The 26274-nt window shown below is 35.6% G+C and overlaps 4 protein-coding genes across 5 annotated transcripts; 2 read left to right on the top strand and 2 right to left on the bottom strand.

Moving 5' to 3' along the window:
• Positions 1-638: 638 nt before the first annotated feature.
• LOC100854820 (cyclin-dependent kinase C-1) lies at positions 639-11023 on the top strand. Its single transcript, XM_059738487.1, has 12 exons — positions 639-922; positions 2730-2811; positions 2996-3086; positions 3195-3224; positions 3352-3461; positions 3555-3627; positions 3718-3838; positions 3965-4082; positions 8466-8605; positions 8733-8790; positions 9903-9973; positions 10215-11023. Exons 1-12 carry the CDS (start codon positions 813-815, stop codon positions 10750-10752), a joined length of 1542 nt encoding a protein of 513 aa, XP_059594470.1. The 5' UTR covers positions 639-812; the 3' UTR covers positions 10753-11023.
• Positions 11024-11956: 933 nt separating this feature from the next.
• LOC100253279 (probable mitochondrial adenine nucleotide transporter BTL3) lies at positions 11957-14878 on the bottom strand. Its single transcript, XM_002270327.4, has 4 exons — positions 14267-14878; positions 13697-14000; positions 13044-13511; positions 11957-12298 (listed from the first exon to the last, which is right to left on the bottom strand). Exons 1-4 carry the CDS (start codon positions 14611-14613, stop codon positions 12176-12178), a joined length of 1242 nt encoding a protein of 413 aa, XP_002270363.1. The 5' UTR covers positions 14614-14878; the 3' UTR covers positions 11957-12175.
• Positions 14879-16918: 2040 nt separating this feature from the next.
• LOC100853798 (uncharacterized) lies at positions 16919-21572 on the top strand. 2 transcript variants are annotated; one of them, XM_010648974.3, is made up of 8 exons: positions 16919-17374; positions 18307-18348; positions 18430-18541; positions 18628-18698; positions 19449-19736; positions 19906-20011; positions 20827-20935; positions 21222-21572. In XM_010648974.3, exons 2-8 carry the CDS (start codon positions 18340-18342, stop codon positions 21298-21300), a joined length of 774 nt encoding a protein of 257 aa, XP_010647276.1. In that variant the 5' UTR covers positions 16919-17374; positions 18307-18339; the 3' UTR covers positions 21301-21572. The 2 variants fall into 2 exon arrangements, with proteins under 2 accessions (XP_010647276.1, XP_003635450.1); XM_003635402.4 differs by lacking the exon at positions 18307-18348.
• Positions 21573-22646: 1074 nt separating this feature from the next.
• On the bottom strand, positions 22647-26263 carry LOC100264362 (ras-related protein RABH1e). The gene is made up of 6 exons (XM_002271184.5): positions 25935-26263; positions 25198-25268; positions 24575-24663; positions 24141-24252; positions 23530-23620; positions 22647-23171 (listed from the first exon to the last, which is right to left on the bottom strand). Exons 1-6 carry the CDS (start codon positions 26049-26051, stop codon positions 23028-23030), a joined length of 624 nt encoding a protein of 207 aa, XP_002271220.2. The 5' UTR covers positions 26052-26263; the 3' UTR covers positions 22647-23027.
• Between the last annotated feature and the right edge of the window lie 11 nt (positions 26264-26274).

Genomic DNA, 26274 nt, shown 5'->3' with positions numbered 1-26274 from the left:
TTTAAATTAAGATAAATATGTCTTGTATAGTTATTATTTAATTAAATTTTAGATAATAATAATAATAATAATAATAATGGTATGTGAAATTAGTGAAAAATGAATTAATATAAATATGTCTTATGCAATTATTATTTAATTAAATTTAAAAATAAAAAAATAAAAAGTTAGTTAAATCAATATAAATATGTTTTATACGATTGTTATTTAATTAAACTTAAAAATTAAAAAATAATTAGTAATAATAGTCCAACGTTAAATTAATAAATGCTCAAAAACAATAATTTGTTATTTTTCAGAATGTTTAAAAATATTTTCGATCTAAGACCTTAAAGAATATTCAAATATTCCAAATTATAAAGATAAAATCAAATATTCAAAATTTCACCTTTAATATTTTATCTTTTATTTTAATATTAGGACAATTTTCATGTCTCTTACACCTTAGTGATTAGTTTTATCACCCCTCCAAAATATCACACAATAAGTTTTAATTTTTATTTTTTCTTAAAATTATAATTATAGTTTCCATATGTTTATTAATATTAATTTTATTTTTGTTATTTTGTCTAATATAAAAATAATTAAGTCTAATTTTTAGCCATATTTTCTCAAATCCCATATTTCCACTTTAAAATAAAGAAATATTTTTGTCACATAAATATGAATATGGTATAAGCTTATATCGGCCGTGTTAGAGGAGAGAGATCGATCATAACTTCAGCAAATATCATACCTGCAATTCTTGTTTATATATGCTTGATCTCGTGTAGTTGATTTCAAAAAACCACCGACTGAAGCTAGAGGGAGAGATGGCTGCAGCGCCTCTAGGGCTTCTCAATCTCGAGGAATCGCCGTTATGGGGGTCTCGGACCGTGGATTGCTTTCAGCAATTAGAGCACATTGGCGAAGGAACGTACGGGTAAGACGTTAACGATTTTCCCGAGAAAATTCACATTCTTGCGTGACCATGAGTTAGAATTTTACTATTTTTTTTTTATCTCTGCTTTTTTCTTTTTTATTTAATTTTTATTTTACGATGCTGAAAAGGCGGTTCCGGTGGCTGTTTCTTCTTTTTTTGATGGTTTAATGATCTCCTTGCGACTGATCAATGTGGTGGTATTTGATCATGGAGAATGAATGCGATATGGTTATATAATTATTATTTGCAATAGAGGATGCGTTATAAATTTATTATGAGTTACTACGCAGTTTGATCATGTAAGGATAGTCGCAGGTCATTCCCCAGAACTCGAACTTTGTTATCTGCTGAATATTTTCTGTGATTTTCTGGAAAGGGTTTTCTTTCTATATGTGAAAACTAGATTAAAGGATGTCAATTGTTGATTTGATTTGATTTGATTTTTGCTAGCTTACGAATCCCATTTAAGCAACGCGTGTTTTGGTTGGAAGACAATCAAGAATGCCATTGGAAGAAGATTTCTATTACGACAGCTGTATTATATATGAACTATATGGTTGAAGGATTTTATAACTAGTGATTCTATTTTTTGGAAATTTGCATCAGAAAAATAAAAAGGGTGTCTAATTTTGAAACAACTCCATGGTAGTTATCAACCAAGTATCTAGATCATCATTGTGAACTTGTGAATCATAAATTGATTCATGTGTTTTTCTGTTCTTCTATGGTCTGTATCATATTTTCCATTTTTCTGTATCTCTATGTTTCGAGTTTTTTTATTTTTATTTTATTTTTATCAATCTTGAAAAAATATCTCTATAAATATAAGAAACAGATATTTTGTAAGATTGAAGTATGAGAAATCGATAACCAATTTCATGAAAAGATGATGAGTTTAAAAAGAGGTAAATATAAACACCCATCATTAAAGCATTGTAACTAACATTGTTAACTTGTAAAATAGATTTTAAACTCAAAGTTCCAACTTGTCCACCAACAAATATTGTCCTGCCAAAAATTTCATGTTGCTATAAGCCCTGAAGCGCCAAAAAAAAAGGAAACTTTGGTCATATATAACTGTACACTTGTATGGGATATTCACATAAATGATTTATGCACCATGTTCAAAACTCAAACTTTTCTGGTTTGCCACCCTCCCTAGTAAAAGGGAAAAAAAGCTCTAGTTGAAAAAACTTATACATTAAGCAAAATTTTATTTTCTTCATTCATCATCCTTCTTAGGGGCTAATTTGATAACACCTCTTCAATATTCATTTGACTTAAGTTTCAATATTCCATGTGCACCTTCAATGACTTGTTTAAAAGGCTTCCACATTCATCATTCTCTTCTTCTTCTCTTGTTTTTTTCCCGGTCCAATTTTAACTTCAAAACAAACGATAATAATAAATTTTTTAAGAAAAAAATTCAGATTTGATTTCCTAAAAGACTATTAAAAATAGTTAAATATGATTATATTGCCATGTTGCATATCTTATATATTGTATTTAAGATAACCCCTAAGATGCATAGTAATGCATATTCTTTTACATGAAAAATTTATTGGGTCTTTGTATCTTATCATGTTGCCGTTTGTAATTTTTATTTCCCATGTTTCTTTTCCTTTGTGAATTGTGGTCATTTCGTATCCCTACTGTATATGCAAGTTTCCCCTTTTCGGATGGATGCTTTTCCTTGCAAGGGCAATGTTAATTTTGTATTATATTTAATGAACTATTTATTTAGTTGAACCTATCTATGTTGATGTAGTTGAATATTAATTATTTGTTTTCCCTTATGCCTTTGCAGTCAAGTATACATGGCCAGAGAAATCAAAACAGGAGAAATTGTTGCCTTAAAAAGGATACGCATGGAAAATGAAAGAGAAGGGGTATTATTATTATTATTATTATTTTTCTCCCTTATGTGTGTGTGTTTTCTGATTGTAGTCTGTCAAAAAGTTAGTTGAACTATGTAACAGGTGAGGGAGGTTTAGCTACAAGTAGCTGTAAGCAGGTACACATAACAAGGATTCCCTCTAATAATTTGTTGCAATTTTTGCTTTGTTTTTGTAGTTTCCTATAACTGCTATCCGGGAAATTAAAATTCTAAAGAAGCTACATCACGAAAATGTTCTAAAACTGAAAGAGATTGTAACGTCTCCAGGTATTTTTTATTTTTCCAGGTTCGCAAATTGCCATTTCTTATGTATGTTTAAAATTGTTATTTAGTCTCTTTTGCTCATACCTCAAATATGTTGGATTTGTTTTCAAGGTCGTGAGAAGGATGAGCAGGGGCATCCTGGTGAGTGGAGCTGTTGCATGGTGTCCACTTAGAATTATTTAAGTTCTTTTTATAGTTTCCTATTTTACTTAAAGTTTATGCCGTGGGAGTATTTAACATGAATCGTTTTTTTTCTTGGAGACTTTAGATGGTAATAAATACAGAGGTGGCATCTACATGGTTTTTGATTACATGGACCATGATTTAGCAGGCCTGTCTGATCGTCCTGGACTGAGATTTTCAATTCCTCAGGTCAAGGTGTGATATGTCTATAATGCTTAGTAAGATTTTTATTTTACTTTTGTGGCGATGAAAATTCCTTGATGATTTACCGACAAACTTTCTTTTCAGTGTTATATGAAGCAGTTACTGACTGGGCTTCACTACTGTCACGTCAATCAAGTACTTCACAGGGACATCAAAGGTTATCATCAAATTGAATTATTTCTTCTATTGGATCTGCTCCTTAATTTTTGCAACTAGTGTTACATCCATGAACACCTGTTTCTTGCAGGTGCCAATCTTCTTATAAATAATGAGGGAATTTTAAAGCTTGCTGATTTTGGACTTGCACGGTCATTTTCCAGTGACCATAATGGAAATCTTACAAATCGTGTTATTACTTTGTGGTATAGGTAAAATATTACATTAACCTCATGTGTTTTAAACTGCCTAGCTCAATTGTTGTGCATGTTGCATCTTTTCCAAGAATAAGCTCCGCTTTTCATTTAGTTGATTCAGGTTTATATTGATTTGCATAGGCCACCAGAATTGCTGCTAGGAGCCACAAAGTATGGCCCTGCTGTTGACATGTGGTCCGTCGGTTGTATCTTTGCTGAGCTTTTGTATGGAAAACCAATTTTGAATGGGAATAATGAGGTTAGATATGTAATCTTTTCTATGGTGATGGTAAATTCTTTTTGTCAAATATCTCCAGGCTCATTTTGGTTGACCACCACCACAGAACGCAATTTTCCGTCTAAAATGGAACCTAATAGTTGCTTTTAGCATTCAATATTGGAACTACCACATGATTGTCTCTCTGTTTATGTTCTTGACAGTAGATTTAGTTTTTAGACAATAATTTGCTTACATGATTAAATATTTCAGTACACCATAGGAAATATCAGCAAGGATTTACAGAGACTTTCTTTCCCCAATCATTAATGGAATCTATAGTGGATTGAAGATATCGTTTTAGACTTCATTGACAGAATGGATGCGGTTGGGATTGAGGATTGACAATTATTCATTCTTTTTTACTTTTCTCTCTATTCTTGTTTTTTGTGTGTAACATGTTTACTCCCTTGTACTTGGTTACATCCTGTATGCTGTGTTTTAAAACATTGTTATATTCTTATGAAAGAAATCAATTACCCTTAATTTGTCATCATTTTTGACCCACGGATCTCCTTCATTTTCATTTCTTTGATGTTGCATATCATAGATCCAGATAGATTCCATCATCTCCCATATGTCCCAAGTAGCTTAGTTCTTATGTGAGCAATTTTGATCATCAGATACATGATGGAGGCAAATGATATTGTGTCACCAGTTATATCTTCCAGAGATGGTGCTGATAGGAATGGTTGATATATCATGAACCATGTACGTAGTCTGTGTATGTGGAATGCACTTTGAACTTGAAATTATCTTCATCGTACTTTAGTTACTTTTTTCTGGTGATTAATGGCGAGGTGTCTGCTTGGTTGTTTAAGGGGGAGAGTAATTAGAATTGATCTTTTTAGTGCGAGAGGGAGTTGGAAGAGTGCATGAGGCCTTTCGGAAAGTATGAGTGCCTTTGGTCCTTGATATCAAAAGAAGAATGGATGAACCTTCTCTAGTTCAGAATGATCATAGACTTGTACTTTGTGTCATGCTTCTGATACAGCTAGATCAAGTTGGTGAACTTTGATTTGGCTTTTTGCACTGCTCCTTGTTTGGTTGGAAAGTGGTATGCTTCAGCAACCTGGACACCTTTATCTCCTATAAACATTCAGATGGAGTAGCAAGCACGAGCACAGAACAATCATGCATGAATTTTTAGAAATGCAGTATTTTTATTGCTTATTTTGGAATTATTGGCCATTTTATACACTACTATTTATTTTTCATTATGAAATTTGGATTTAATTAATACATTTCCCAAAAGAGTTCCTAAGAAATTTTTTTGGGATAAAATCATAATTAAGGTATATAATTGGTCACATAGTCATGGTTATATAGATGGTTTTTATGAAATGTCCTTGATGAACCAACACATTTTTTTTGATACACAAGTTATTGATAGAATTTTGAGTGGGTTTGGTGTTATGAGTTTTGTTTATAAGGGAAAGTATCTAATATGTATGGGGTGGATGCATCTTTTTTTTTCTTTTTTTTGTATTTATCTTCTGTATTTATCTTCTGTATCAATCTTGTTACTAATTTCTTAATTTTAAATTCATAAACCAAATTTATAAGTTTTTCAAACCATTTTTTGTTTTATTGGCTTCATCTTCGTTGAGTATTTCTATCTTCAAATTTTCTTATTCCTATCCATATAAGAAGTTTCATAAATTGCACCATTTTTACAAATGATTTTGATAATCTTGTCACTCTAGATGCATGTATGTTGGTGAATTATATTGATGATTGTGAAATTGTTTGTTCTTTTGTGCAATATTTTTGTTCTTTTCTATGATATATGTGGTTATGTGTGTTCTTGTTTATATACATATATGTATTAATATTGTTTTTATTATCTATTTTCCAATATGTAGAAATAATAATGATGATGATGATGATGTTGGTTCAAGGTACTTTGTATAAGGTTCATAACTATGGGCACCATTATAGCTGAAATTAGGAAAGATTATCCTTGTCCCGTAGTTACTAGATTAACTAGTGGGAATGGAAATGAGACAAAAAATTGAAGTGAGTAGGGTGACCCAAAATGATTGGTGTTAGTGTTTAGTTAGGTTGGCAATTCCGGACAAAAATTCTGAAGTATCTTCTAACTCAGTTTTTTGAATCCTACCTTGGACTATTTGCCTAATGAAGATCAAAATGTTGAAATTGCTTAGAGGCGGCCAAGGTATGTAATTGAGATTGTAGATGGATGAAATTGAATCACCCAAGTTTTCAAATTGCTATTTTTTCTTGAACTATTTTTTAAGAGTTGAGGAGGCTAGGGTAACAACTTTTTAACCAAGTGTTTATGTGCCTTGTTCTAGGATCGATCCAGATTTTGGTAAGATTGATCCACATTTGGTTGGATATTTTCCTAGCTGTTGGATCAAGGGTTCCTTTTCTTTTTAAACCCAAAGGATTTCAGTTTAGGGCAAGGAACACCAGAAACTCCAGCAGCTGTTTCTTGTCCTTCTTGAGCTCTCTCTCTTTATGCTAAATTAAGGGTGTTTGATTGCCAAGAAAATTCTCTTTCTCCTTGATTTCAAAATTGTTTTCTACATTGGATTTTCTGAAAAATGGGTTGATTATTCTCATTCATTCATCTCTCATTTTCTCATTTATTTGGGTTTGGGTGAATACCGATTTTCTTCTTGTGTGGATTCAAGGAGAGGCGAAGATTGAGCTTGGTGTGGACTCCTAGTGTGCTCTGGAAGAAGAAGGTGTGAAGTTGAAAGTAAGAAGGTGCTAGTCAAGTGGTTTGGCAAGGATTGGAAGACTTGAGCGAAGTAAAACCTTGTGTTCATTTTTTGTTCTTCATATTGGAAGCTTTTAATTGTTGGTAGGCCCATCGTTTTTTTATCTCTTAGAAGATTTTCCACGTAAAAATCCAATTTTATTGTCTCTCTCTCTCATTCTCCTCATTTGTTCATTTCCATTTATTGATCTTGATTTCATACTTGAGCATATATGTTGAATGAATGAAAGATGAGCTGAGATAGGCGTGATTCTCCTTTGGTAATCTTGAATAGTTTTTTGTTTTTTTGTTCAATTTGATTGAAATGAAGTAGTGATTGGAGATGGGTTAAAGAGGAAATTATTCTTGTGAATTTGTGTTAGGGAGTGTTGAAGCATTTGCATGTGACTGACATTTATAAATTGTTAGGAGAGTGTTGTTGCATTCGTACTTGCTTATGATTTTTATTCTTTGTTGAAAAGTTGTCAGAAGAGAAGTTTATAAACATGGAAAAATTCTAAAGAAAGATAATATGTGTTGGGGGACCTTTTGAATTTGTTTAAAAACACTATTCAACCCCCCCCCCCCCCCCCCCCCCCAAGTGTAGTTCATCATTGAGATTCACCTTCAATTGGGAGTCAAGTAGCTGGGATTAGCGCTTTGTTGCGGTAGAGGTAAGTCTAAGGAACTTTCTAACAGGGAATGGTTTTTGGACATCTGGATGTTATGAGAATATTGAAGAACGGGATTTCTTGAAGTCTCAACAATTTTCTCATAGGAAAATCTTGTCTCTTGAGCATTTGTAAATGAAAAATGCTTGCCAAAACCTTAGCTTCCTGATCCACATGCCCCAAGATGAAGGTTTCAAAAAGGTTTCCTATTGAATGTGAGGAATGAGTTTTAGAAGCTGTTATCTCAGTTGAAGAGAGTTTCTATTAGAAGTGTTTCCACAAGGAGGAAACTGATTATGTCAATTATATTGTTTTCTAGGTCATGCCAATAGAATGCTTCATTATTTAGTTTTCATTTCTTAAGCTATGCTGAAAATTTTTTAATTTAACATTGGTCACTTGTTATTTTTTTGTGCTTACATGGTTATCAGAATGTAATTTAGGGATCCACTGAGCAGCACAATATAGAGAATGGAACTAAAACTAATACTGATGATATTCAAGTTACAAGCATATTCTGTGAGAAATCCCACATTACTAGATGTCTAAAAGGTACTACCTTGTAATTCTGGAATTGTTACACAGTCTGTTTCTTCAGCTTGGGGAAAATGTTATGACATATATACAGGTGCGTATTTGTTCTAGACACAACTTGAAAACTCATGCAATTTTAGTTGAATTAATCTCAACCTTTGTATTTTTTAATTGATTGGTCTGCTGCTACTAAAAGGCATCGGCATCCTTATCTTCTGTCTGTTTAATCTCAGGGTTCAAATTTTTGTTTGGAGTGAGATAAGATTTTTCAGAGATAGGTTTTATGAATTTTGTAAATCAGGATTTTATTGGAACATTGAAAACACTTAGAAATTCTTGGTGAATCATTTTAATTCATATAATTGATGACAAGTATCTACTATATTCAATAACTTCTATAAGAGAAAATTGATTTTGTTTACATCATTGCAGCCTGAACAATTGAAAAAGATATTTGAGCTTTGTGGATCTCCTGATGAGAACAACTGGCCTGGTGTTTCCAAGATCCCTTGGTATAACAATTTCAAACCAGCAAAGCCCTTAGAGAGACGTGTCAGGGAGGTTTTCAGGACGTAAGTAACCAAAAATTGTATTTGCATATGGTACTGTTACAAGATATCAGAGTGAGCAACATGGGGGTTTTTATTTTGTCTAATTGGTTTGAGAAAATATGATTTCATAATCCTTGTTATGTTTCAGTTTTGACCGTCATGCTCTGGACTTGGTAGATAGAATGCTCACTCTTGATCCATCCAAGGTATATCTTGAAACCGATAAATTTATTTCAGTATGATAAGATTCTCCTCGTGATGATCATTTGCTTTTCAATTTTTATGTATTTGATATCTTAGATGTCATTATCTTGAATCATATTTTGCCATGCAGTTATGTTATTCTATTACTGTTTGTTGTTGAACTTCAATGGACCCCATAATGGTGGAGAAAGTAATGATTGATTGAATTGGAACCCCCGTATGAACTATAGCAATTCTTAATTTTACTTCACTTCTATGAGCATATCGATCTTTGACCATATTAAACCTTAAAGTATAATAAATTCAAAAAGGTTTTAAGTATTACGATGTTTATAGGAAGATAAATTAGGAGATTGAATATATTGCAAATTGAAAATTGTTGGAGAGCATGATGTACACTGTGTGCTGAAATCCTGCAAGTTTAAGCTTTTACGAAAATTGGTTATTCAACGTGGTGTTAGAATTTGTTTGACAGGAGGTCATGTGTTTGAACCTCACTGCCTATTAATTCATCCCAATTTATTGAGCCCACGTCTAAGCCCAAAGGGGCCTATTTGTGGTTTGCTTGTCTATGGGTCTGTATTATGTGTCTCTCCACGTGCAAGTATGAACCACATATGAGGGAGGGTGTTGGAGAGCATGATATATATATATTGTGGGCTCAAATCCTATAAACTTGAACTTTTAAGAAAATTGTCCGTCCAACAAAAACTAAGCACTTTTCTGATGCTATACAATTTTTAGGTGTATGTTGGGTTGAACTTAACGAAATTCCCAATAATGTGCCTAGAAACCGTCTGAGCAAGCTAAGTGTTAGAAATGCTAGAAACGCTTTCTAAAATTGCTCCCAAACGCACTCTAATTTTGAAAGCGCTTAAAAGCACTTCCAACCATTAGGGGGTGCTTTCTTACAACCATTAGGGCTAACCCATTGTTTTTCTGCATGTAATTTTATCTTATTATCTTATTTGTTGTATGTTGAACTCAATACCTTGCATGAAGTTAGTTATGAATCTCTCTTTCGACACAGTTTCATTGATTTGTTTTTAATTTTTTCTGATGTGTTGTATTTTCTTCATTGACATTTCTTTTTTTGTTTAACTTGTTTGTGCAGAGAATATCTGCCAAGGATGCTCTGGATGCTGAATATTTCTGGAATGACCCCTTACCTTGCGATCCCAAGAGGTGCTTGCCCAATGTTTCAAATTTCCATATATAGAATTTTATTGATGAATTTTCAGATTAACATGAACAGAATACTATGTCTCCATAACATGAAAACAATGTTATGGCATGGCATATTGAGGTACCTCCATAACGTTCCATTCAGTTTGCACTTTGCTAGAAACTTCTTTATCAAAATGCCTCGAGGCTTCTATTCTTATGTATGATATGTTAAACTAATGTTCATCTTTTGATGATACAGCTTGCCTAAATATGAATCATCACATGACTTCCAGACAAAGAAAAAGAGGCAGCAGCAGCGAAAAAATGAAGAACAGGCAAAGAGACAGAAATTACAGCACCCACAGCAGCATGCTCGCCTGCCTCCAATTCAACATAGTGGGCGAGCTCATCCTCAACATTGGCATGGGCCTAATCATCCCACAAACAATTCCCAGCCTACAGTGCCTGCTGGACCTAGTCACCATCAGTATGGAAGGCCTCATGGTCTTCCTGGAGGTCCAAACAGGTACCCTTCAAGCGGAAACCCTAATGGGGGCTATAACTCAAATCATGGGGGTCAAGTTGGAGGGTACAACAGCGCACCATATCCACCACAAGGACGTGGCCAACCATATGGGAGTGGCGTGCCTACTACTGGTCCCAGAGGAGCCACCAGTGGCTATGGGGTTGGCCCTCCAAATTACTCCCAAAGCAGTCAATATGGAGGTGCTGCTGCTGGTAGAGCTCCCAATCCAATGGGTGTTAATCGAAATCAACAGTATGGTTGGCAACAATAAAGGATGGGACTTCCATTTGAAGCTTGGAAGAATTACTGACTGAAGTTTTCGGAGAGCAAGATTACATTGGATTTGAGCCCTGTTCATAGTTGGAGTTTTGCAACTTAATTGGGATCGATCGCATACTGACTTGTATCTAGATATATTAGTTTCTTGTTACCATTTATTAGTGACATGAATTAAAAACACTGGAAAGTTCATTGTATTAAATTTATGTAACTTTGACTTCCCAGACAACACAAGGAGTATCAGGACATAACCTCTTAACTCACTAGGAATCCATTTTCCCCTTTTGATGATGAAATGGTTTTCCTGTTGCATGTGTGGTTGCTTTAGCTGATATGATGATCCTAGGGAACTGCCTTGCTACCAAGGCCATGAACATCACATGGATCACCAAAGCCAAATAGAATTTTAGTTTCAGCTAAATTTTCCTTTTGTTTTCTACAGTGATTTGAATTAGTCAACCCACTCATGCCCCCATATTTTGATAAAAGCATTTTTCAGGAGGATGACTTTGAATGTTTTGGATGGGGTTAAATAGTGTGATAGACCTACTCAGAAAATGAGATGACCGCCTAAAATCTATCACAGGAGGTCGACTTAAAAGCTCTGGCTAGTTAGCTCAGTATTGATTTCGACTCCGGTAAGCACGGCCAAGTCTGAGTTAAGGGTAGTGATGCTTTCCGCTAACTGTTATTTCATCCTTAGGGAATCCGTCTGCTAACAAAGACACTTCGCCCATGGCAAAATATGTTGTTCACTGGAAGCCTTATAATTTTACCCAGTCCTAAATGTTGTGATACCCTGCAGTTGATCACTTCTCAATTTCATGCCGTAAAACCACCTGTGAACTCTGATTTACGTTTCCCACTAGGCCCAAACTTAAGCTTGAAGCGTCTCTGTGTGTGTTAGAAGCCAGCTTTTGTTCTTGCTTTATCACTATGGTTGCCAGCGTGCTCGAAACTAGCAAATCAGATGAGAACCCAACAGTTTATGGATTCCAATTGACTGCTCCACTTGTGGCCTAATGTGTCCGGTTTGTTTCCAACTGAATCCAATGGGTGATTGTGAGACTTTTGAGATTCTTGGATTTGTGATTTTGTGAGCAAATGTGCTTGTTTCAAAATTCTTACAAGAACCCAAAAATAAATCCATGGTCCCTTCCCTCCATGATAAATGAGGATGACAAAGTCATCCGGTGTTTAGTGCTTGCTAACATTTAAAGACTTTTTATTTGAGATATTTATCATTTTGGCTCTTTGAGGAATTCTCAATGGAAGTGTTACATAGAATGATAATTGTTAATGAAGGTTGAATGCGAAGTGACATTTTCTTTTGATCTTTGTCAAGGGAGATCGCATGGGAGGATTATTCTCTTTCAAGAAACTGCTTTCTAACAAAATGTTACTCATTCTGAGCATCAACTAGCCGGAGCAAACCCAGAATTTTTCTTGATAGGATTGACGATGCATGTGGATTCCACCTTAAGAACAATCTTCATAAACTCGTAAACCAAGTAACTTATGGCAGCTGATGGTAAAACCTGAAGGAGCAAAAATATAGGATAAGAGAAGTTAGAACCTGGAAACAGTAATTTGGCATCATGTTAAGTCCTCCATATATAATAATTTTGACAGGGTACACAACATCACCTTTCAATAAAACTCATGGGAACCTGCAAGCTAGAGAGGATTCAAGGACTAGATAAGAACCCGCTTGTACCAAGAGGAGGAACAGGAGAAGCAAAAGACTTCAGGTTAGTCAAGCAGAAGGTGTTCATATGGGTTCATTGCAGATGTGTAGAATTTGGTATATGTTCTGGATTTAGCTATCTGCCATTCACATAGTTGGGTTGGGATTACCATTAAAGTCCAGATGGATGGTTGAGCCAATAAGGACCGAGCTGCTAACATATTGATAAAAGGTTATTAAAGGAAGTTCACTTTATTCCACTGTCTTTCAGTATCAGTCAAGATGCTTGGTTCCCTTCACCAGATGTTGAGCATGTAAAACAGAGGAATTGGACCACCTTTACTGAAGCATTAGTATACACAGTACATAATAGGTGGTCCAGGGGGAGGATTCACATTATTCAACTCTTAAGCTAAATGGGTATTCATCTTTAAAAGGGCTTACTGATGTTCCTAGATGAGAAAATTGATATAGTTTTGTCCCACCATGTTTATATGCTACCTTTTCTTTCTTCATAACTTAATTACTCAAAATAAATCCAAAAGATATCATGAAATAATATAGTAGTTTGATTCCTCAAAAGATCAACCTCATACCTGCAATAAGCTGGGAGTTAGTCCAGCATACAGAGCAGGAACACCTCCTTGCTTGACCAGCTTGACAGTAGTTGCCAATGCACTCATTTTTGTTGCTTGAACTTGCATTTGAAGGTGTCTCCTCACAACTTCAAATGGGTATGTGGCAACTTCAGAACAACAACCAGCAATCGCCCCGTAGACTAATGTTCTAAGGGGTCCCAACTCCAGTTGTTCCAAAGCACTCAGTTCCTCACTCTGCTGTTTCATGTGAAGAATTCTTTTCTTCCCTTCTGGGGAATGCAGAAAAGCTGATTTCAGTATGTCATAAACACCATAGTAAACAGCACCTGAAGGTGCCATGCTTATAATCGAGGGTACTATGCCCTTATAAAGAGAAAAGAACCCTTCAGTTTGGATCATGTAACGGAATGCACCAATGATACCACCCAAGGCTTCCCCACCAGGCGCAACCATCTTCGTCCTGATCTGAAGTATCGCACATTTTAAGACTTAGAAACAATTTCCATAGAACAATCATTCCAATTATGGTACTATTAGTATAAATTCTTCAAATAGTAACTGTTTGGTGTCTAATTGTGATAGTAAATTCTTCAACTTGAAGAAGAAAAGGGTTAGCCAATCTGAATGCAATGGTCTGAATTGCTACTTACAGTGTCCAAGGGTAAACACAGCAAGGTGGCAGTGATTCCAGCTGCAGCCCCAGCAAGGAACCTCTCGAAATTTGTGTTTTCCTCCTTCCCAGACAGTTTCATTAGTTGATTTCTGTATGTATCGTAAGCATAAAAATTGATAGACTTAAATGGGGCTGTGCGTAGGATGTTGACAAAATTTCCTTTCCAAAAGCCCTTCAGCCCTTGAGAAGCCGCAATTTTCTGTGTCAGCTCAAACAGATTCTTCTGTTCACCTCGAACTACATATTCCAGCTTTAGTCTCTCAAGTGGAGCCACAAAAGTTCTATTAAAGAATGGAAGAAAAGGTCACCATATATCCACTGGATTGTTTATTTATTTTTATCCAGAAATAATTATTGGACACTTTATAATTTTAAAATTTTAACTTCTTTTCTTTCCTACCTTTTCTCAGCAACCAAACAGCTCATTCAAATTGCAATAGTAAGAGAATTGATTTCTCTATCCAGTGATACAAATTTGAAGGAAACCCCATAAGCAAATAAACAAAAAGACTTAACTCAAAATAAAGAAATAGAAGAGAATAGAAACCTTGAAACCATAGCAGCCACAGCACCAGCCCAGAGATGCTTAGTGGTGTTCATGGCACCTCCGCCAGCCCCTCCTCCTCCACTCTTCCGTGTCTTCTCCACCGCAAACACCACTTCCTCCTCTGCCTCCTCCTCCGATTCCCCAACACACCCATCATCCCCCTTACCTACCCACAAACTCACCGACAAGAAAACACCACCCCGTCTCTTGTGTCGCCGGAAAAGCCCAACCCCGCCAGATATCCGGCGGTTCCCACCCCAAGGCTTGAACGAAATGAAGGAAGAAGAAAGGGTGGAGGGGCGAGAGTGGTGGATGAGGTGCGTGAGCCAGAGATCGGACTCTAGCATTGCAGAGTGCAATGCTTGTTGGATCAACGAGACAGTATGTTTGTTTCAACATTTGAGAATGTGATTTGGTATATATGAGCAAGAAGAAGCAGAAGAAGAAGAAACGTAAAGGGTACGAGAGAATAGAATATTTATGGGGATGGAATCCAAGGATTGGTGGTTTATGCTTCGCTTCCATCGCCATACTCACGTCGCTTTGCTTCCATCGTCGACTCGCGGCATTGTATTCTTCACTTAACAACCCAACCGCCTCATCGCTAACGACCGACAGACATCATTAAACCTCCATGTATTCATTGCAAAACTTTGATTGGTTAAGTCAACATCACTCCAATCTTGCGATGATTTCTACGTTCAATCCTGTTAGAAAATGTCAATGCATGGAAAAACGGATCCACATTAATGTACGTCCGGAAGCGAGTTCTTGGATAAAATTGGAAAAATTTGTTATAAAATTTTAGAGAATTAAATAATTTTTTTGACCAAAATTTAATATATATTTTAAAAAATTATAGTGTTTGTTTGATAATTATTTTTAAAAATAGTTTTGTAAAACAAATTTTAAAAATAGTTTTTGAAAACTATTTTATAATGTTTTGTAAAATAAAATTTTATTTGAAAACCTAAAATATTTTTAACTTATTTTTAAATATATTTTAAAATATAAAATAATTTGTATATCTAATTTTTTATTTTTAATCATTTTATATGTTTATATAATTATTTTTTAAAAAAATTCTAAAAAAAATACTCTATTTTATATCATTATTTTCTGAAAATAATTTTTAATCGTTTAACTTGTGTTTTTTTTTCTAGAAAATAGAAAATTATTTTTAAAAATATTTACTACATATATCCATAATTTTTTTCTCTTCTCTATCATATAAAGTATATAAAAAATTTATAAAAAAAATTGAATTTATATTAAAATACTATCTGATTCTCCGTAATGATATTTTTGATAAAAATGTTATTAATAATAATGATAACCAAAAACATTTTATTTATTTATTTTTACTAGGATCGCTTTTATTAGGTTCAGAATGTCACCCTTCATTGAATCGGTACAAATGCAATGACTTTAATGCCTTTAGTAAACGATAATATCTGAAAAAGTGAAGAAAACTGGAAATTCGTACATGGGCCCATGAGATTAAAGTCTGGGCTGGTACCTGTTGCAAGAAAGGCCCATGGTGCATGCTTGATTTTGGTCTCATGTACGCTAATTGTAACCATGTGGACCAAAATTCCAAATGGTGGGGGTGGTTAAATTTAAAGTTTATTATTACGTTTTCCTGTATTAAAAGCTTTGACAGGCAAAGTATAGCTAAGAAATGGCTGTCAGATAGAATAGGTACATTCCAAGTGACCATCGTCCTTGCTCCCAATAACCCATGGTTGATAGCATTTTCGAAAACAGTTTTACCATTTTTCGTAACAAAAACAAACAAAAACATACAAAAAGTATTTTTAAAAACTATTTCTCAAAATTGTTTTTTAAAAAGGCTGTGGAAATGCCAAAAGCCGGTGGTGATTCTAATTTGAGAAGATTCGGATGGATTGTGGGTGTGGATTATAGAATATGTCCTCATTCTATTTGAAGGCTATCGGAAGAAAGAGATGCTCACATTTTAGTAACCTTTTTCATGGCACCTACGCTTTAGTGACTGGCCTACTCTACTTCCCCACACGTCATGGCTGAATCGATTGAGATTTGAAAATTATGGCCAACTTCCAAAAAAGAGACAGTGTGTTGGACACTCTTTTTTTATTTATACTTTATTATTTTTATTAAAATGTTTTATAATTTTTAAAAATAAAAATTAATTTTTTATATGATAAAATCATCCCGGGCAGTGGAGTGGGCTACAGAGTGGGGCAGGCAGCGTGGGTTTGAAGCGACCGACACTGGGCTTAAGGGGTGTGTGGCCTTAAAGCCGCCGCCAAGATTACCGAAGCCTGTACGAAAATCGGCTCGGGCCCAACCCAAAAGGGAAAAAACCCGAGACAGTCCAAGAAAGAAGCAGCCATAAAAAAGTCACAGGCGAAGGTAGGTGGCACGAGCAGAGACCTGAAACAGTTAAGCAACCCGTGACTCTACCTTTTGATTCTCCCCTGTCTCGTCCGCTTCGTCCACGAGCCCTCTTTCACTTTAACCTTTTGCGGTTCACATGCAGCAATGTTACTACCTGACAAATCCCAGTTCAATGTTTCTACTTTCTATTTTTGCCCGTTTCTCCCAATTTCTCCGTCTACCCCTCTCTCCTCCTTGTCCTTCCTCTACGCTCTACAGACAGATCTCTTTTCTTGTTAATGATATTTCTTGGTGTTGGTTGCTTTTTCATTTTCTAGGCCCCTCTGGGAATACAAGACGGAGAAAAATAAAGGGGGGAAAAGATAAAAATGACGTTATAAAAGGATGGGAGGATGGTTTGTATTAAAAAAGTGATAGAATGTTGGTTGGAGGAGGGTAATAGTAAGGAAAGGCGAGGGCAGTTCTGTCAGAAGAGGAAAACAAAGGAGAAATTTGAGAACAACGTCTGTGAGGGTCTCCGGGTCAATGTCGTGATCAGGAGCTTTTCTGGCAGTCACGCCCACGCCAGGAAACGCTCTCTTCCGATGTAACGTTCACATCTCGCCACTTATACTCTCTCTCTCTTCTCTCGGATTCATACAAAATGCACATGAACTAGAACGGTTGTTTTTCGTTCCCTTCCAAGCTAACAATCTCACTTCAATGGCTATCAACAACTGCGATGAGGTAAGGTTTTGGGCTTGCTTTTGAGTTCGGGGGGAGCAGATCCAACTGATTTTTGCTCTTAATTATCTACTTTCAGCTGCATTGCTTGATTTGTGTTTGCATTCTCGTTTTCTTTAACGAAGTCGTGTTTCGGATTTCGGTGTTTGCTCGGCGGGGCAGTGTGAAAATTTTATTTTTGGGTTTTTCTTTCTTGGTTTGTGCCGCTGTTTCTGTTTTGGGTGGTCACGTTCTGGATAGGGTTGCTTGGTTGTTGAGAAAATGTGGGGGAAGTAGGGAATTGAGATTTTGAGAAATGGGTTCTTGTGTTACTTGACCCAGAAAGTTCGCTAGTTCTATTATTTTGGCTTAAGTCTTTCACGTCTTGGAAACTCAGAATCAGCGTAAAATGTGGGTTTGACTTTCTTGCTCTTGTTCTTGTTCTTGTTCTGCCGTTGTTCTCACCTACTAAACAAAATTCTTCAGTGTTATCAAATAATGGCGGGTGTTTTTAACTCCTAATGATACTTCTGCTTGAGGGGTATCTTCTTCTTCTTCTTCTTCTTCTTTTTTTCTTTTCCTTTTTTTGGGCGATTCTCTTGTGTTTTACTTCCCTTTGGGAATTAACAGGAATTGCAGTGAAATTTACTGGCAGTTTTGCCATAGGGTTCATCATAAATGGGAACTCTTTGACTGTTAAGTGTAAAGCATTTTCAGCATAGTAGACTTTGATTTGGGGTTGACTTTTTGAAATTGAATTGGATCATTGGATTTTTCATTTTTTTTGTTGATGGATTTCTTGTTCTTACAGAAAATATTTGATTTATGTTGACAATCACTGCTGTTGTGAAGGAATATATATTAAATTGCCATTCTAGTCAGGGTGTTTGATATTCTAGCTTTAAAGCTGCATCTATACTTTTTAAGATTCTCTGCTAATTTTCATCCTTTTCTAGGTGATGGCATAAAGTGTGTACATCCACAATTTGATGTCTACGGTGTTACTGAATCATAATCTTTATTCAAGTTTTCAGAGGTTGATATTGCATGAGTGAGTCTAACACCTACATTACTGGCAGGGGAAACTATACTTCCAGGGGATTGTGGATGGGAGTTGCAATCTACCTGTCAGTTCATGCTTTCAGCTGCTCAAACCTGGTCTTGATGAGATCAACCCACACTGTTCTTTAGGTGATGATACATCTCTGAAGTCCTTGATTGTTATACCCTTAGTTGCATCAGCATGTTTGAAGTATTCTCTCGTCCTGTCATTTCAGATGTTTTGCCCGTTCTTTTCGATGATGCCTCATTTCCAGTGAGATTAAAATGTCCCTTCCACAATTCACAGGTAAGTTTATCTTTAAAATATTGTGATTTATTGCTTCCTTTGATATTGATTTTTTTATACTTTTGCTTTGCTTGGAAAATTGATGCTTGAAACTACTTGAATCGTTTCAATTTTGTGTTGTAGATTATTATTTATCCTTTTGTTCTGAGTGGAAAATTGGCGGTTGAAACAACTCAAGTTTTTCCAATTTTATGGTGTAGATTATGTCATACTGGAGAAAACATATGGTACTCGAGTTGTTTCAATTTTATGTTATGGATTATGTCACTATGGGGAGAATATATGGGACATAATCAGTAAATTTAGTACAACATTACAGATGTGCACTCTGAATGCATGATACCATAGAAAGCAATGAAAAAAACTTGATTTGTAACAGTTTGGTCCTTGGCAAGATTAGATTATGTTTTTAGATAATACATGAAAAAAAAGAAAGGTTCTTGTTTTTGTAAATTAATGTTGTATCTTTAGATTCGAACTTCCGAGGGATGCTAGACTATGAAGGGATGCTTCAGGACCAAACAAAAGAGATTTTTCTTTAATTTGTGCCATGAAAATGGCATTGTCTAATATAAGTAATTTGGTCCTAAATAAGTTCTGGTTGACCTTGAAGACATGGAAAAAAGAAGTCTGTTCTTTCTGTCTACTCTTTAATCTGAAATAACAACTTTAATTGAAATGAGCATTTGGGAATTGATTTAGAGATGGAGTTGACAGATTTTAGAAGTTTCTATGTTTCTATTTGTGCAGGGCCAAGATGTCTATAGCATTTCTGTATTGCCTGATGATGGCATCACTAATCCACAATGTGAACCACAGATAGCTTTCTTAAACTTCTTAGAAGTCTCCAATCCATTTAAAAGTCAGATGTGCCCTGACACCCAATTGAATTGCAAGAGCTGCGTTGGTTTACAGATGGAAAGTTCAGATACTTATTCCCCATGTACTGTGGATATGGATATTGAGAAGGGAAGTCTGGAAACTCCAAAATCCAATGAGGAAACTATGGGAAGTTTGAAAACTGAAGGTGTATTAACTGTAAGTCCCATTCACTCATCTAATTTGGACAGCCTTCTGAAAAATCTATCTCCTTACATTGGTAGGCACTATGTTCTGGCAACATTTGGTTGTTGCTTATAGTGATGTGAGTCTTTTGCTTCCTATGTTCTTAATCCTGCATATAATGTTTCTCCTTGATGGCTAACAGCACTTGCAGAAGGCATTGCGGAGACAAAAGAGCTTTCAAATGGGTGGGAAGTTCTTGCAGCTACTGATGAACCATGGCCTAATGTTACTCAAGTTCACTTCTAGAGGTATGTAAGCATTGTCTAGCACCATCTGTTTGCTACTGTTTCTTGGTGAAGTCTTATTTTCATTTTCCTGTAATCTTTGGACCCTTCTACTTTACATGGCTAAACGGTTATATACCTGTTTGGATAATTTTGTATACAAAGAACAGCTTTCTTTTTATCTACATGAGGTGTTCTGATGGCTAGCAAGTCGGCACTGAGCAGTTTGGTTATGGAAGATGTCAAATGCACTGAGCTGGAAGATGTTTCAAATGTCTTTGGAACCTCAGACATGGATATATTTTGATTAAAAATTAGAGAAAAAAACGTTTCAGTTAAAATAAACCAACAGATTCTTGCATAAGTCCTGGAGACATTTGAACTTCTTTTAGCCCAGTGCACCTACCATGTCTCTTCAGCTGCATGATCTAGCCTGAGAGAACTTCCCATTTCACATTTCTTTTCCTGGTCAATTCATGAGGTGGTAGCATGCATAATTCAACTTCTCAACAAGAGATAGGACTGGAGTTCTAAGCCTCCAGCCTTCCACTTAAAAGTGTGACATAATATCATTTGGGCTAGTGTATCAGTCATTACATTGCATCATGGAAAACATGGTTCTAATTTATTTTTAATCTAGAAGATCTCCAAAATGGAGCTCATACTGTTTGTCCCGATCCCTGTGCTATGGATGGCCAAGTAAATTGGAGCCCATCATAATTTGATATATATTCTTTTAGGATGATTTATGCTTCTTTTTAGTAGAATATGCTTACAAGTAACAACCAGTTACTTATGCAATATTTTGTTGAGTAACAATCGGTCCTCTGATTAAACAGATAAACCAGTGACTGAAAGGGTTCATGACACACCTAACAACAGATGGAGGAAATACAAGCGTGCTGCATCATTTGATTCAAGAAAAGTTGTTCTCTTCTTCTCAATCTTGTAAGTACACTTTTTATCCCTCTGAACCTAAATTTTGCCATGATGTTCTTTGCTACTTTTATTTAATATGGATGTATCTACCATATGTGGATCAGACCCTACACTCCATGCCACCCATTCCATAAAGAGGACATACTTTAAAGGCTCTGTCCCATTTGTGAATCCCTCGTCCAACAGAAAGATCCCCTTCCCATCCCCCCAGCTCAACCCAAACTACATATATACATATATTATATTTTCCTCAACTTCTTTCTTTTCCAACTACTGACACACCCTTGTTTTCCAGGTCGAGTATGGGGACAATGATATTGATTTATCTGACACTGAGAGTTAGACAAATTGGTGATGGGCTTGTTCATGTCTGACGGGTTTTGTGCCTCCCGAAATTGTGGTTGATTTTCTTTTACTTCGAAGTCTCTTGAGGACTGCTAATGGGCTTTGTTGTTCTTCTCTGTACATAAGTTGTGGTCACTTTCAGAGTCGTAGCAGATGCTCCCAGTCTCACAACTATCCAATTCTTGTTACCCTACCAATGTAAAAAAAGATAATGCAATGTCTGTAATTGGATTTTTTGAGGGGGGCAACGCTACTACTACCACCATGGAGGCAAGTTCTATATTGCTTTAAATTTTGAAAATGGTTTTTGCTCTATTAAAAACAAGTCAACAGATTAGGTGGATGTTGCAAGACTTATTTGCTTGCTATGTCCTCTTAAGTCTTGAGTCAAGCTGGCCACCAGAAAAGGCTATGATTTAAATGAAAGCATTTTTCTTGCAATTACGTCTGAGCTGATAGTGCTGATTGTACCTTTTAACCAAGACCATTGACTTGGTAGGGTGAAATGAATGGGAAAAAGGTGAAGGGCACAATCTACGGTCTACCACCGTAACCCAGCTGCAATCTACGGTCTGAAGTATTCTAAAAACAATTGAATATATGCAAAATATTTTTAAAAAATTTGAATTGTATATGTGATCTTCCATATCCGGCTGGAGAAAGTTCATGACATCGGAGTTGTAGTGGATTTCTTTTAGGTATGTAGGGACTGCTTTGCCAGGAGAGCCTAGTGGCCCCACAATTTCGTATGGGATGCGATTTTCAAAGCACAGGGGTGGCGCCCAAATAACTAGGTGAAATCTAGACCTAGTGGCCTGGGTGAAATCAATGCACCCACCACAGGCGTTTAGTACCTAGGAATAAGAATAGAAGTGAATAGAAATGAAGGTGAATCAAAATCCCTACAAGGGTGGATTTTAGTTTTCATGATAATGAGTTTTTATTGGTATTCTTATTTCTAATAAGTAATGTGGGAATGGAATGGATTTACCAATTCCCTATTCCCATGGACCAAACACACTATAAAAGTTAGTGTCAAAGGAAAATAAATTCATCCTGGTTATCAGAAAACTTCCAATCTTATGACAGAAAAGAGTATGGTCAGATACTGGAGATTTGTTACTGAACTTAAACATCAGATAGAGAAATATCAGTATTCCTAAACCTAATTGAATTGAAAGGGTTCTGAAAACTGAAGTAGAAAAGGTGCTTATGTCATGATATTAACTATAGTCATTTTTATGTTCTGAAAACTGTGGTAATGTAGCTATCATTCTTCTATTTGGTGCTTCCAGTACATTACTTTGGGGCAATGTTTTACACAACAGACATCTTAATGGTGTCCAGTACTTCGTCTGAAACTAATAAGTGAACATTTATGAGAGCATCCATCAGTGTCTCCACTCTTACTATAGGTGTTGACTCTGGAAAGAATCTTGCACAAAAATTGAATTCCTGAATGCAATCTAAGGATCCAATACAACCAAATAGGAGAAAATCTCATGGAGAATGAAAAAAAGAAATAGTATTAGTAACAACAATAACAGAACACATCCAATTGTCAAGCTGAGTACCTTAGAGCAGAGCCATTGCCACCACCTGCCTCCTGCAGACTTAAAATAACTTGGTGGTATGTTGAACAGAACCAACACATCTGTAGCCGTCTCATTGGTTTAAAATTAGCTTTGGATTTGATCTCGGTATTGGTTCATTCTAACTGCTTGTTTTCTCTTTATCTTCAGTATAAATACATTCTCTAGCAAGCACAACCTCCTCCCTGCTGTTCTGTCTGAGATGAATTGACACTGGGCTTCAGGTTCACGTCGACCATGTCTTCCTGTTTTGTGGAGGAAAGGGTTTCCATTCCTGGCAAAGCAGAAGCAATCTTCCGGAATAGAGGCTGCAATTTTGATTTTACATTGAAAACAGAGGTTATCAGAGCTGCAAGAAACAACCAATGAGCTTAGCTCATTTTTAGTAATATGAGGTGTGTGCAAGGTGCAGGGGTTCAAGCCTTGACATGAAGTTCTCAATATATCTCAGAAACATATAAGAGAAAAAAATGGGGGAAAACATGAGCAACCAAAATAAGAAGGAAAAAAATGGAGAATAAGAACAAGACCTCGAAATATCTCTGATGAATGACATAAATACAAGAGCAATGTTGTGTCACAAGTCAAGATAGGAGATCACTCCTCGTGCTCACAGTCAAGTGCAAGGACTAAAAAGAAAAACATAGGCTTAAAACCTTTCTCTACCTTGATATTGAATCCTGCTTTAGCACTGGTTTCTATGAACATGACTCCAAAATCACGAGATTTGGTATCACCTTCCTCTATTGACACTTGCCTGTTTGATTACCAAAAAAACATTATCTGAATTTTTCTGAAAATAGAAACAAAAATAAGGGAAAAATCCAAAACTATGGTTGGCCATCAATATTAGTTATCTGAAAAAGAAATCCTTAATATCTGAATATTGCCACCTAATATATCGTCTTTAATTTGTTCATTAATCATTCACAGTAAAAACTTCAGATCTTCCTGAAACATAGATGACTGTTGGAACTACTTGCTCTCACTTTTTACTGGTCCCCAAACACTGCCCTTCTAAGAGAATATTGTAAAATTTCTTTCTCAAGGAAATACCAAACTCATTGCAAATTATATCGACACCATCATAGAGTAAGGGTAAAAAAATATATAAACCAGAAGACAGTTTACTACATGAAAATTGGTAAAGCATATAGCCCACTCAAGCAGAGCCAAATTGGCAGTTAAAATTGAGAGAAAGGAAAGCCATGGGTCAAAAGTAACTGAGATTCACCAGACTTGGAATTGTCCAACACAGTAATGAGTATAAATATAACCTTTTATCAACAAGATCGGTTTTATTCCCAACAAGAACAATAATGACATCAGTGCCTCGTTCTGTACGCACTTCCTCAATCCACTTGGACGTGTTCAGAAATGATTGCCGATCTGCATAGTGAAAATTTAATGAACAATTCAGAATACTGTAGGTTTGGGTGGATAATATATGGATAGATTTGAATTCATGTAAGCACTAAATGTGGATGCCTCATCAAGAGAGTTCTATGCCAAGTCCAGGATAAAGTGTATACACATACATGGTTGTATGTCTCCATTCACTCGACACTAGTCTTCTTGATTGTTTAACTAGAAAAACAGAGAAGCAGTGTTCTGCTTCCCTTATTTGGGTACAACAAATTCAGTAAAGTGCATGTTAGAAATCAATGGTTTCTCAAAAAACTCAATTTATGCTGATTTAATTACTACTCACTTCCAACATCATAAACAATCACAGCAACTGAAGAATCTCTTATGTAGCTTGGTATAAGACTCCTAAATCTTTCTTGGCCAGCAGTATCCCTGTGAATTTCAAAAGCCAAAATTTTAGAAACTAGAAGTATATAAACAAATAATACAAGTATCTACAGCATGTAAACCTAAACAATTTGAGAAACCAATCAGCATGATATCATGAAAAACAGGACAACCCCAATTAACCGGTCTGCATCACAAGTTTTGTGAAATTGTATTACTTTTGCTTGATATATCTGTAGCAATATATTTATTTTTGACGAAGAAAACGTCATTTTGCCATCAAAGTTTTTTTTTTTTTTTACAAAAAAAAAAATCCAAAATATTCAGTGTAGCAATAAGATGGTTAAAAAAAGCAACAGCCATTTTTATCAAGTTCTTGTTTGCTCACATTCCTTCTACATTTCCCCTGAATTTTATCTATGTTTCTGCATTGAGAGGAACAAAAAATGCATCTCCTTCTTGGATCACATAAACTTATTTCCGCTTACCAATGGATGTGCCAAAACCTGTGGAGATTACTTATAAGGAAGCATAAAATTAAGAAAAACCTGCTTACAAGTGGAAGGAAAAGCATCCTACCAAAGCTGCAAACGAATTGTTCGATCCTCAAGGTACATCGTTTTAGACAAAAAATCAATCCCAATGGTAGCCTGCAATTACCAAAAAGGAGTATCAAGAGAATGTAACTAATTTAAAATTTTAACTCCAATAGACAGATTACCTAGATAAACCAATTTTTTTTTTCTTTTTGTGATAGCCGATAGAACATTCAGCGCATTTCAAAATCGTTGGGAGCAATTATGTTAAATTATACAACTTCTACATATTTGTGTAAATTCAGCCCCAACCCCAAGGTCAAACGCCATAATCAAAGAACAATTGCAGTCTTGACATTCCTTGTCAACTCATCCTGGCACAGCCTTGCATGAACTCATGAATTTTCTTTTCTTAATATTTCCTGTTGAAATCTCATATTATATCATTCTTTTTTTTGTTTTTTTTTTGAGAAAAAAAAAAGTAGAGAAAAATTCAACTATGCATCCCACTGCCTCATCATTTCTGGCCATTAATATCATAATAACAATGAAACATTCCAACCACCAAGATCCAACTGAGCTAATAAATCTATTAATTTTTCCTTATAAAAAACAAAACCATAGAATTCATTTTCTATGAAACGATTGAACCATTTTATTCATATTACTTTATATACATGCAAAAACACGATTAAAAAAAGTTTTACAAGGAAAGAAGGAATGAAAAAGGAGAGGTTGAAATTGAAATCTGAAGAAAAAATAGGTGGTATGAAAATGGACCTGGTAGGTGGCATCAAATTTATCGTACATGAAGCGAGTGATGATGCTAGTTTTGCCGACGGATTGATCGCCCAAGAACACGAGCTTGTATTTGGCCAGAGGGGATACCACCGCCATGCCGGCAGATCTGAATCTCAATTTACAGAGAGAAAAGAGGAAGAGAAGGAAGAAAGAGAGAGAGAAAGCGAGAGCTCACGTTTTGATTTCAATTCCTGTTTATATATAAGCAAGCAGAAAAAACCGCCAACTACGACGAAGACGGGCTTCTGGACATATTTTGCCCCTCAGCTTTTGTACCCTCACTTCCTTTCTTGCTATCCTATCTCACCTTCCCAAAAAT

This window comes from Vitis vinifera, chromosome 7, assembly GCF_030704535.1.
Source record: "Vitis vinifera cultivar Pinot Noir 40024 chromosome 7, ASM3070453v1".
Taxonomy (NCBI): Eukaryota; Viridiplantae; Streptophyta; class Magnoliopsida; order Vitales; family Vitaceae; genus Vitis; species Vitis vinifera.
This window is presented reverse-complemented; position numbering and strand designations above follow the sequence as displayed.